This window comes from Chlorella variabilis (genome assembly GCF_000147415.1).
Source record: "Chlorella variabilis unplaced genomic scaffold CHLNCscaffold_8, whole genome shotgun sequence".
NCBI classification, from domain to species: Eukaryota; Viridiplantae; Chlorophyta; class Trebouxiophyceae; order Chlorellales; family Chlorellaceae; genus Chlorella; species Chlorella variabilis.
In genome coordinates, this window is record NW_005435080.1 from 412,748 (window position 1) to 424,177 (window position 11,430).

Genomic DNA, 11,430 nt, shown 5'->3' on the forward strand with positions numbered 1-11,430 from the left:
GCAGGGGAGGACCCAGGCGGCGGATGCGGGGGCTTGCCGTGCTGCTTCTGAAAGCAGCGGCTCACCCTCCCCGTCGACCGAGGTACCAGCGGGCTTGGCCTTGGCGGCGGCGCGGGCAGCACGCATGCGCCTGCAGGGCAGCGGCAGGGGACGGGGCAGGAAGCGGCGGGTAGGACAGCTGTCGGCAGAACTGGAAAGTAGGACCGTGCTCGGCATGAAGTCGCATCCTCCCATGCAGTGGCTCTTCCTTTTGGCCCCAAAGGGCAGGACGCAGCAGCACGGCACAGGCGAGCAAGGCTCGCGCCAGCCCTCCCTTCACACACACGCACCTGCGGTGGCCCAGCCACGCGGCCAGCGCGGCGGCGGCGGCGGCCAGGCTCGCCACGCCCAGCGACAGAAGCACCGTGGCCCAGGCAGGGTGGGCCTTGCCCCAGCTGCTCAGCTGCTGCCCCGCCTCCTTCCACTCGTGCCCCATCTTGCTGACGCCGTGCCTCCCGCCGCGCCACCAGCCCTTGCAGCCGTGCCCGTGCTCGTGGTGGTGGTGGTGGTGCTCCTCGCCCTCGCCCTCGTCCCATGCGCCGTGCTTGCGCCACCAGTGGTGGTGCTTTTCGCCCTCCTCCTCGCAGCGATCGTGGTGGTGCCACCAGTGGTGGTGGTGCTCGCCCGGCTTGCAGGGGGGCAGCGGCTCGGAGACCTGCAGGGCAGGCAGGAAGGGAGGGAGGAAGGTGGGTCAACTGGTGTAAGCTGCTGCGCCCCCTACAGCCCCACGCGCCCGCCAAGTGTCGCCGCGACGGCGGCCCAAGAAGCTGGCCAATCCGTGTTGCCCTGGCCTCTGCCGGCAACGACATTCGGTGCGGCTGCAGCCGCTGTCAAGGGCAGAGGGCTGGCGGGGCAGGGTGCGGCGTAGCTGGCCGCGAGTCTCGCAGCGCCCTGCAGGCACACGCCCCATTCTTACCTTTGAGACCTCGGTGGAGTCATCATCGCCCTTGCACACCGCCGCCAGCAACAGCAGCGCCAGCAGGAGGGCTGGGCGCCGCATGGCGGGGATGACGCGAATCGGGAGCCCTAGCTGTCGGGGTGGACTGCGACGCTGTTACAGGCCTGCGCCAGGTAAGAGGAATGTCGAGGGGGAGCAACAATGCGCCATTATGCGGCCCGTTGTACAGGTCCGCATGGGAGCTGGCGGCGAGACTGTACCTGCACCGCCCTCAGGGCAGAGCGTCATCCGTGCAACTGATTATCTATCAGTCCTCTCCCCTCCCTGTATCCCAGGAAAGCTCCTATACTGCCTGAGTGTGATTTCAGCCCGTGCTCATGCCATCACAGGTAGCCACCAGCCAACCCGCTCAACCGACGGTCAGGCAACCACCCGCGTTTACATGTGTACACGTCTGCAGAGTGCATGCAGGCATTGAATCAATGAACACCCGCAGCTGTGAGCGCCCAGTCAGGGGCGGAGAAAGGGAGTAGCAGGTCGAGGATAGCGTTGAAAATTTGTGCATGGGGACACCACACTGAAAGGAGTTGGGGGGAGCTTTCCAGCATAGCATAGCGAACTACCTAACAAGTAAGAGAATCAGTACAAAATACAACCTGTGTGCCTGGATACTCATCCAGGCACCGACAAGCACATGGGGATGGCAAGGGGAGGGTTGCAGGCCCGGCGCCAGTATCCTGTTGCCCTGCCTAAGCAGAGGTGACGATGATGTTGAGCTGGCGGGGGGTGTCCTGCTTGGCGCCAGGCGATGAAGGGAAGGGGAGATGATCAGCGGACGGGATCGCAGAGAGCGGTTTATGAGCAGGACGCTGCAGCTGGGCAGTGTGGCACCATCCATGGGATGCACGCACACGGCGGTGGAGCGTGCACCGTGAAACCGCTGCCCACTCGGGAGCTCAAGTGCGGGCATGCCACACACCTGCTTGGTGGGGGAGCCCTTGATGGGAGAGCCCTTGATGGGTGAGCCCTTGGTGGGGGAGCCCTGGGGGGTCTCGTCCACGATGCTCGAGGCGGCAGACATCTTGGCGCTGTGCGAGCGGCGCGGCCGCGAGGTGAGCAGGAACGCGGCGATGGCGGCCAGCAGGAGGGCCATCGCCACGGCGCCCACCGCAATGCCCACAATCACCCCCGTGCTCAGGCCCCCAGAGCCGCTGGTGTCCACCGCTTCCATGGTGGCGGGAGCCGGGGTGCTGCTGGCGGTGGGAGCAGCGGGGGTGCTGCTGCTGCTGCTGCTGGGCGGTAGGTCGCTGGCGGCGGTGGGAGTGCTGGTGGTGGCATCGTCAGCACCGCCAGCAGCCGCTGCCGTGCCCGAGGCTGCGGCGGGGGTTGCGGCAGGGGCTGCCCTGGGCAGAGGCACGGCGGCGGGCTTGGGTACCGGCACAGGAGCCGGGGCCGGAGCGGACGCAACCGACAGCGCCACGCCGCCCTGCAGCAGCGCAGAGGAGAAGAAGGGATCGGCAGCTGGAGCCACAAGCCCCACAGCATGCAGCGCGCAGCCACCTTCCAGCGCGCGGGTGAAGGTGGGGAAGAGACAGTACCGGCACTCCCATGGTACCGCACACACCTTGAAAGGCACCACCACAGGCTTGCCCTCCGTCTGCAGACCCATGACAGACAGCTCCCCATCCAGAGCTGCCTGCCTGCATAACCAGCAGCGCCGCAGGTAGCAGGGCTGATGGGATCCGCAGAACAGGCTGGTCGCGGCCGCGGCAGCGGCAGCAGAAGCATCCTGCTGTGCCAGGCAGGCACCCTCACTGAGCGCAGAGGCCAGCCCGCTCACGTGTTGGCAGCACTGGCGTGCCAGTAGAGGGCGAGAGGGTCGGCGCCGGCAGCCACCACAGTGACCTGCAGGGGGCTGCCCGCCTGGGCCAGCAGCCTGCGCTGGGCGCCAGCAGCCTTGCTCGCACCGGGCCCGCCGCTTGTAGCCGCCACAAACGTGTCGTCTGATTCTGCGCCCAGCAGCTGCGCCACCGCCGCCACCAGACGGTCGGACTGGTCAGCCACTTGCGTCGCCGTGGCGCCTGCGGCAGCAGGGGGCAGCTGGCTCTCAGGAGCGGACAGGCTGCCAGCTTGGCGTGCAGGCAGGATGAGCGCTGTCCGCATGTATGCGGCGAGCTGGCTGGCGGCAGCAGCACCCCCGTCACCCATCCCTTGGGAGCCCTCCCTCCCACGCGAGCCGTCTCTGGCACCCACCCACCGTTCAAGGTAAGCGTGACGTTGGCACCATCGGCCGGCATGGCCGGCGGCGCCGCCGCCGCCGCCGGCCGTGCGCACATGGCCTTGCTCAGCTGCGAGGCGGGCACAGGGTTCCTCATCCACTCGATCAGTTGGCTCATGGTCACCCAGAACACGTCGCCCTTGTCAAGAGTGTAGTCTGCGGGGGCAGGTGAGGAGGCGGAGGGGCGGGTGGATGGCTTGGAACGGTTGGGGAGATGAGGAGGCACATCGGACCAGCCACCCATGCACATCGCCAGACCATCGCATGCGCCTCCCCCTGTGCCCCCTCTGCTGTGCGGAAACACCCGCCAGCGCCCATCCAGCCCCACAGCCGCCCACCTGCAAACCGCTTCAGCTCCTCCAGCCGCTCGGGCTGCTTCTCCACCCATGTGGTGTGGATGTAGATGGGCACGGGGGCGCGGTTGCCGGCGTAGGCGGCGTCAAAGGCCTCCTTCAGAGGCTCATACACGCCCCGGCCGCCATAGTAGCCCGGATCCATCGTGAACTCCAGGCCCAGCACCTGCAGCACCCACACTGCACGCCCCGGGGCAGGCAGGCAGGCAGGCAGGACAGGAAAAGCTGATCAGGCTGAGCGGCGAGGCCACAAGGGGTGGTACTAGCCAAAGCCAGCCGGCCAGCGCCGCCGCTTGACGCCGTTCTGTGCGGCAGCAGGGCACTGGGCTGCAGCGGCAGCCAGCAGCAGCAGCGGCTCACGTGGGACCTCCCACAGCCCTGGCCAGCGCTCCGACTTATCGCAGGCCTGGGTGTCCGCAAACCTGCGGCGCCCAATGAGGGAGGCCAGGGGGCACACCTCGGTGATGAGGTGGATGCGGGGCACTCGAAATGCAGTGGGAGGGTGGATGCCCAGGTCATGGGGGTGCTGCTCCGGCCCACCCACACCTCTGTTCCCACCACAGGGCCCACCACACAGGGCACACGCCTGCCCGGCCCGAAGGCCCATGCCACACCCGCTGCCCCGTACACCGCCACCAGCCAGCATGCAATGTGCCAGCAGGCTGCAAGCCAGCCTGGGGCTCTCACCAGGCGCAGTTCTGGGCGATGCCATAGTCCATTGTGTCTGCAGGGGAGAGGGACGGGCGGGAGCGAGGCGGGAGGGCCCCAGGCACGGGGCAAAGGGCGTGGGTCAGCAAGCAGCTTATGGGCAGCACACACACAGACCCCAAGATGCCAGCGTGCCGCCGCCCCTCCTCCTTGCTGGATTGATGCCTCGGTGTACGAAAGGGAGGATGCCGCAGGTGCCACCTCCCTGCAGGGTAAGCAAGCAGAGCTCGGCGGCGCTCCCCAACGACTCACAGGGCCAGGTCCGGTCCTCCATCGAGGTGGAAAGCGACTCGCTGTTGGTGGCCTCAAGCAGCGTGCTGCAGGGGCAGCGGCAAGCGCCGGGTGCAGGCCTGGCTCAGCAGAGGCAGCAGGTCTGGTGAGGCGCCGGCGCGCTGCATGGCGGCATCGGCTGCCGCGGCGCCATGGAGGGCCTCAGCTGGCATGTTGACCACCCCAGCAGGCCTCACCTGTCGTAGAGGAACCCATTCTCGAACAGCACCTGCGCAGCCCATTGAGCCAAGCACGATGCCAAGTTATTGCTAAAGGGGGGACTGGCTCGCCCAGCAATGGTACGCACTGTACAGCAGGAGGGGCTGCAGGGAAGCTGCCTCCCGCTATCCCCCCCTGGATACCTCCCAGCCCCAGCCCACCTGGCGCACGAGCGGGTTGGTGACGAGGTATGGGTTACGGAAGCCGCGGATGTCGGAGGCCGGGATGCCGCACTCCTGGCTGAGGAAGCGCTTGGCGCCCAGGATGGCATCCACTGTCTCGTTGAGCGGCGTGCCGTCTGGCAGCGAGGTGTGGTCGGCGGTGTGGGTGGCAATCTCGTACCCGTCCTTCCACATGCCGTAGGCCAGCTCGCAGTCTGCTCATGGGCAGGCAGGAGGTGAGCACAGGGGTGGGAGTGGGAGACCGCAGCGGCTGCTGGCACCCAGGGCAGGGCCGCACGGCCCGCACAGACAGGTGGCGGCCATAGCAGAAATTGTCCTGGGTGCTGCCGCCCGGTGCTGCTGCCTGGTGGCCCCCGCAAGCTGCCGCACCTGTGGCTTGAGCGGTGGTGAACATGGTTGTGCGCACGGGGCAGCCGTTGGGGTTCTGACGCTCATCAGCCACCTCCCGGAACGACCGCTCCGTCAGCGGCGTGATGCCGTCGTCATGCTGCGACAGTAGGGCACCAGGTGCAACACAATTGAGCATCGCTTCAGCTATCGGGATGGGGTCGTAAAGCCTGACACGGCATTGACGTCTCCGCCCGATTAAGAGGCCAGCAGACTGCTCGCAGGCAGGGTGGGCTACTCACCGTCCACAGGATGAACTGTGGCACGTCCTTGAGCTCCATCCCGCCGGGCGCCTCATTGCTGGGGCACATGCAGTTGTTGCGCGAGGAGCAGTCGCAGCTGTACCCTGGCTGAGTGGCGGCTGCACATGCGCATGGAGGCGGGCGGGCGGGAGGCTCAGGGGAGGCGGCGCCCTGCGTGTTGCGTGTGCGGTGCACTGCTACAGTCGATGCTACTCACCAGCGGCGCCATACAACAGAGCCAACAGCAGGATGGCAACGCCGGTTAACGAGATCGCCATGTCTCGATCGGCCGTGGCTCCAGCTCGGTCCCGTGTCCAAAACAGCTGACAAGGCCGAATCAAGAGGTGGGGCGAACGGCGTTCGGCGAGGGACGGCCAATTGCGGCAGTCGCAAAACCGGCAGTTGGGCATGCTGAGCCATGCTGCGCCTGCGGGCGGCAGGCGCGCTCCTGCTGCCCCAGTCCCCTCCACCAAACGTAGGGCACCCGCCATCCTCATTGCAGCCCAAGCAACTGGCAGGCAATGCTTGCTTACAGGCTCGGCATAGCCACAGCACTTCCGAGGCGATGCACTGCGGGCATGGCGGGGGCGCCCGCTAACCCCAGGCTGCTGGAGGATATATACTAGAGGACTCGCGACCCAGGGCCGCCCGGCAGCGCACCCAGACACCCAGGCGCCATCCTGGCGTGCCTCGAGGGCGAGCTTCACCGCGCCACCAGGCCCGCCTCCTTGTCCCACTGGTCTGCGCTCTTCACATCATCGATGATCTTCTTCTCAGGGGTCACCACGCCGTCGATCACGCCATATGCGAGCGCATCGGCGGGCTGCATATACAGCGGCCGCTGCATGTCCTGCAGGCGGGTCGGCGCGGGGGCGGAGGAGGGGAGGCGGAAGAGCAGGCAGGTCAGCAGAGGCGCCAGCACAGCGAGCGCGGCTGCCGGGACGCCCCACCAAGCCGGGCGCAGGCATTGGCTGCTGCCGCCACCGGTGCCGCACGCCGCAGCCATCCGTCCCTCGGCCCCGGCTTGACACACGCCAGCGCCAAGGGCCAGGCCAGGCCACCAGCCACCACCGGCCGCACTCGCCTTGTCCAGCTTGTCCGGGCTGTGGCCGGTGGTGCGGGACAGGATGGCCAGCATGTTCTGCTTCTGCGCCAGCACCTCGCGCCACTTGATCTGGATCTCGATCGCCTGGCGCTGCCCCGTGGGCGGCACGCGCGGCTGGTGCAGCATGGCGGTGGCGTGCTCCAGCATGAACCGCTTGCCCTTCTCCCCGGCCGACAGCAGCATGCACGACTGGCCGATGGCCACCCCCACGCCCACAGTGTGCACCTGCGGGCGCGGCGGGCAGGGCAGCGGGGGCGCCAGGCGGCGTCAGGGCCGCGTCGGGCGGCCCGCGGCTGCCCCAACGGCGCGTCCCAAGAAGCAGCGTGCAGCCGGGGCAGGCGGTCGGCGGAGGCGCTCCGCCCGCGATGCTGCCCCCACACCAAGTGTGCCGTGCCGCGGCGCGGCGCCGGCCTGACGCTCTCTGCGCCCCGGGAGGGCCCCCAGGCCCATCTGTCACGCGCACCTCGTTCTTGACGAAGCACATGGTGTCGTAGATGGCGGTTCCCTCAGTCTCGAAGCCCACCGTCTCGCCGTCGGCGCGGGTGGTGCCTGCGTGTAGACAATGGCAGAGGCGGCGGCGGGAGATGAGCGCAGGCCCTGGCCACCTCCACCCCCACCCGCTGCACCCGTCGCCTGGCGGGCAGGCGTCGGCAGCAGGCCGCCGCGGGGCTGCGCGGTCTGGCGGGCTGGCGAGGTGCTGGCGCGCCTGGACCGCGCGCCCGTACCTCCGCCTGTACCGCCCCTGCCCACCTGTGGAGTTGATGTACAGGTACATGGGCTTGGTGCGGTCCTTGTACTGCAGGTACAGCATCTCTGCTATGATCAGCTCCGTCACGGCCGGCACCAGCGGCATGCCCAGGTAGACGATGCGCGAGTCGAGGAGGAGGGAGGGCAGGTCCGGGGGCGGCGTGCGCGGCTTGTGGTCGTCGTAGGCGGAGGCTGCGGCCGCGGGGGCGCCGCCGCGCGCCTGCACATCCACCAGCTGCGCCGCGGGGGGCGTCCAGAGCTGCTGGAAGCGCTGGAGGTCGCCCACGTCGGCCGCCGCGGGCGTGCCTGCGCGGGAGAAGCAGCGGCGCACGGCAGGGCCGGTTAGAAGGAGAGCCTCGCGGTACATTGAGCAGTGAGGTGGAGGTAAGCAGCACCAGCGGCGGCCGCGCTGCCAGAGGTCCAGCGGCTGCAGCACTACTTGCAATCAGCCCCGAACCGCGAGCGCCAACCCGGCGCAGCGTGACCGCCGCCGCTGCTGATGGTCGTGTGCGGCCCGCACCAGCCAGCGCGCTGGGCGCCCCAGCCTGCTCACCGTGCACCGCCGCCACTATGTGCTGCCGCTGCTGCCTGGCCGCCCGGTAAGGGCCATGCCGCCTGCTGCCAACCAAGGTGGCCACCCGGCAGCTGCTCAGCTGGGCTGCAGCCATGCTGGATGCACCCTGCGCCCGATACTGTGGCTGAGGGGCGGGCTGCACCCCGGGAAGAGTGGGGCGTGGGTGAGAGGAGAGGTGCTGCAAGCCAGCGGCGCCCAGCTCCAGTCCCGCCGGGCCTGGCAGCGATCACTGGTGTGCGTGGGGCAGCCAATTCCTCTTCTCCACCACCTTACCCCGCCACCTTTCCTCCCTCGACCTGCATTTCCCAAAGCGGCGACTGGTGGCTGTTTTACTGGCTTCTGTCTCATCCCCCTGCCTCACAGCACATATCCACAGCTTTTGAGGCCCCTTGCAGGCCTGCAAAGCCCTCAGGACTTGCGTCGATCAGGCTAGGCGCTCTCTGTGCAGGCCCTCGTGGCCGCCGCCACTTGCTGAGGACCCCCTGATAATCACCAGCGTGTAAACGGGCGCAGCGGCACCCCTGGGGGCCTCCTGCGCCGGGACTTGACGCCGCGCCCGGCGCGCAGCCTGTGGCTAAGCGAAGCGCAGGGCAGGCAGCCAGGATGTCCAGGGTGAACGCGCTGCTGGCGTCCTTCAAGCAGGGCCAGAAGAAGGCCCTGCACGTGCAGGCCGAGGCGCGGCAGGAGCGGGAGGACAAGCTCGCCAAGGCTGCTGCGGGCGGTGGGGCAGGTGGGCGCCGAGCCGCCGCGAGCCGCAACCGTCCCGCCGCTGCCGCGCCGCCGCAGAGTTCGCCCGCGTCCCTTGCCAGGCGCCAGCACCCCACCCCTGGCTTCCTCCGCTTCCGTGGGTGCAGGGCGGGGGCGCGGCGGCAGAGCGGGCGGCGGGCGGGGGCGCGGCGGCAAGGCCGCTTCGGCACAATCTGGCGAGGCCTCCGCCTCAGTTGCCTCTGCTGCCGGCGCCGGCGCCGCGTCCGACTGGCGGCAGCGCCAGGCGCAGCAGGCCATGCCTCTGGGAGCCAAGCTCAAGTCGATCGTCGACTTCCTAAGGACCGCCGCCGAGCCGCAGCGGCCGCAGGCCATCGCCGCCGCCACCGGCTAGTGAGTTGGGGGCTGCACGGTCGAGCCTCTTTCAAGTGCTGTCCCTGCAGCAGGCAGAGCACCCCTGTGCTATGCACGCCAGGCCGCCGCTGCCAGCTTCGCCCGCCGACGCGACCCGCCCGCCCGCCAGCTTCATTCGTAGTTGGCGAGTGGTCGCTTCATCGAGAATCTTCCCAGCTGCAGCCTATGACACAGGCTGCTCATCCCCAGGCCCTGTCCCGCCCTGCCCGCCCCGCCATGCAGCGACCCGCAGGCAGACAGGAAGCTGGCCGAGGCTCTGGCGGTGAACAGCAAGGTGGTGGCGCGGGACGACGGGCTGTACGCGTACCGCCCAGGTGCGGCGCGGCGGCGGCGGGGCGGTGCCCAGCTGCGCCCGAGATGCATCGCATCCCCACCCTTCCCTGTACTTCTGTACTGCCACGGCCGCCTCGCGTGCCCCACGCTTGTCCCGCGCTCCTAACGCCGCCGCCGCTCCCCGAGACCCTTTCCTCCCTGAAACGCCCGCTCACCCCCACCCCCGCGCTGCCCCGCCCCGCCAACCAATCTCCCAACCCAAACCCCCGCGCCTGCCTGCAGAGGTGGCTAACGTGCACAGCAAGCAGGAAGTGCTGGAGTACATGCGGCGGCGGGAGCGGCAGAGCGAGGGGTATGCGGCCCTGGGGGAGCTGCAGGACGCATACCCTGGGGTGCAGCGAGACCTAGAGGTGGGGGCTGGCTGGATGCTGTGCTCGGCCCTGCCTGCCCTCGCTCTGCTGCTCCCTGTCCGGCACGCCGCTGCTTCACCTGCTGCTGCTGCTGCCTAATGGAGGCAGCGGGCTGAGCTGGCAGCTCAGCTGGCAGCGGCTCCGAGGCAGAGCTGGGTTGCCGCGCACGCCGCGCAGCGGCATCGCTGCGCCTGCCGCCTCGCCTCTCCACCCAGCCACCCCCTGCTGCCGCCCCGGCTGCCGACATGCGGCGCTGCGCCCGGCGCGTCCCGCTCCCGCGCCTGGCTGCGCAGGAGCTGAAGAAGGAAGGCCTGCTGCTGAGCCTGCCTGCGGCGGATGTGACCCGCAAGGAGGTCTATTACCCTGTGGACCAGCGCATCAAGCTGCGGGTGGATCCAGACCTGCAGGCACGCCGCTGGGCGCTCTGCTCTCGCGATGCTGCCGCCGCTGCTGCTCTGCCGCTGCTGCTCTGCCACTGCTCCGCTGCTGCTCTGCCGCCGCTGTGCTGCTGCTGCTGCGCTGCTGCTGCGGCGACGGGATTGCTACTGCTGCTGTTGGTGGCGGTGGCATGCGCATGGCGGCGCGCAGAAGGGCGGCGCTGCGCATGCGTGGACGTCAGCACAGCTGGCAGCACAGCGGAGCGTGCCCACGGCAGCGCCGCCCAGCCCTCAGCCTGTCCTTCCCCCGTCCCGCAGGAGCTGTGGCTGTCGATTGGGGAGCAGCTGCCGGATGAGGAGGATGAGCTGCAGGAGGCACTGCAGCAGATAGGTGGGTGGCGGCATCGGCAGCGCGTGCCTTGGTTCGGGCCCAGCAAGCCAGCCTGGCCTGAGGGGCAGTCCAGGGCCCCAGGTTGTGGGCAAGGGAGAGCCGCTCATGCCGCCATGTGCGGCCTCTGCCCCCGGCAGGCCTCAAGCCCGCGCCGCGGCAGGTTCTGGAGAAGCGCGAGGCGCGGGAGAAAAAGCGCAAGGCGCGCAAGGTGCGGCGCCTCACCAAGGTCACCAACATGCACCTGAAGCACCTGCTGGACGGGGACGCGCCCTCCAACATCGAGACGGCGTGAGGGCGGGGAGGGCAGCAGAGAGCAGGAAACGAGAGACAGCCTCCAGCTGGTTGTTGCGCTGGCCTAGCGGCAGGGCACAACGCGTCTTATTTGCGGGGACCACCTGCCTCGCGTTTTCCTGTCTGCCGTCCCCCTGGGAACCGCTGTCACATTGCTAGCCTCCCAGCCTCGAATCCCTTTGCCCAACGCATGCATGCGTCACAGTGGATGGAACAGATCAGGGCGCGAATTAGTTTTGGCCAAGAATCAACGGGGAGGGGAATGGGCGATGCAACAGCACAGGTCTATCAAGGGGCGGTGTGAGCGCTAGGTTTGACATCCAAGGGTTCCCACCGCTAGGTGTGTGAGAGGGTCCCAACCATGAGAGCACGACCCGGGTGCCACAGAGCGGCACCAGCCACTTTGAACGGCAGCTCCTGCGCTTCACACCTCCAGAGACACGTCCTCAAAGGTGCGGCCGCGCAGCTCCACAGGCGTCTCGGTGACTGCAGGGCGTGTGGGCGGGCAGGGAGAGCGGGGCCGGCAGGTGAAAGCCCGCCGAGCCAAGGCCAATCCCTCCGAGCAGG

General features: G+C 68.7%; 4 protein-coding genes across 4 annotated transcripts in view; 1 reads left to right on the forward strand and 3 right to left on the reverse strand.

The window, feature by feature from the left end:
- The window catches only part of CHLNCDRAFT_144775 (hypothetical protein), a gene marked incomplete at both ends in the record, with an annotated part of 2,136 nt that extends 1,097 nt beyond the window's left edge, over positions 1-1,039 (reverse strand). Inside the window, 3 exons of the mRNA XM_005848367.1 lie at positions 66-130; positions 330-694; positions 956-1,039. Of these exons, the coding sequence (XP_005848429.1) occupies positions 66-130; positions 330-694; positions 956-1,039 (514 nt within the window). The remainder of the gene's footprint in view (positions 1-65; positions 131-329; positions 695-955) is intronic.
- Positions 1,040-1,686: 647 nt separating this feature from the next.
- CHLNCDRAFT_144776 (hypothetical protein) lies at positions 1,687-5,854 on the reverse strand (the record flags this gene model as incomplete). Its single annotated transcript, XM_005848368.1, has 14 exons — positions 1,687-1,728; positions 1,917-2,423; positions 2,562-2,637; positions 2,778-3,018; positions 3,195-3,371; positions 3,554-3,748; positions 3,929-3,990; positions 4,256-4,292; positions 4,529-4,593; positions 4,744-4,775; positions 4,927-5,141; positions 5,317-5,434; positions 5,577-5,695; positions 5,794-5,854. The coding sequence occupies 14 exons, from the start codon at positions 5,852-5,854 to the stop codon at positions 1,687-1,689; spliced, it is 1,947 nt and encodes a 648-aa protein (XP_005848430.1).
- A 425-nt stretch (positions 5,855-6,279) lies between these two features.
- On the reverse strand, positions 6,280-8,096 carry CHLNCDRAFT_144777 (hypothetical protein; the record flags this gene model as incomplete). Its single annotated transcript, XM_005848369.1, has 5 exons — positions 6,280-6,426; positions 6,610-6,906; positions 7,145-7,230; positions 7,432-7,734; positions 7,982-8,096. 5 exons carry the CDS (start codon positions 8,094-8,096, stop codon positions 6,280-6,282), a joined length of 948 nt encoding a protein of 315 aa, XP_005848431.1.
- A 509-nt stretch (positions 8,097-8,605) lies between these two features.
- Positions 8,606-10,864, forward strand: CHLNCDRAFT_144778 (hypothetical protein; the record flags this gene model as incomplete). The annotated part of the gene is made up of 7 exons (XM_005848176.1): positions 8,606-8,732; positions 8,857-9,100; positions 9,344-9,435; positions 9,677-9,804; positions 10,098-10,193; positions 10,500-10,572; positions 10,710-10,864. 7 exons carry the CDS (start codon positions 8,606-8,608, stop codon positions 10,862-10,864), a joined length of 915 nt encoding a protein of 304 aa, XP_005848238.1.
- Between the last annotated feature and the right edge of the window lie 566 nt (positions 10,865-11,430).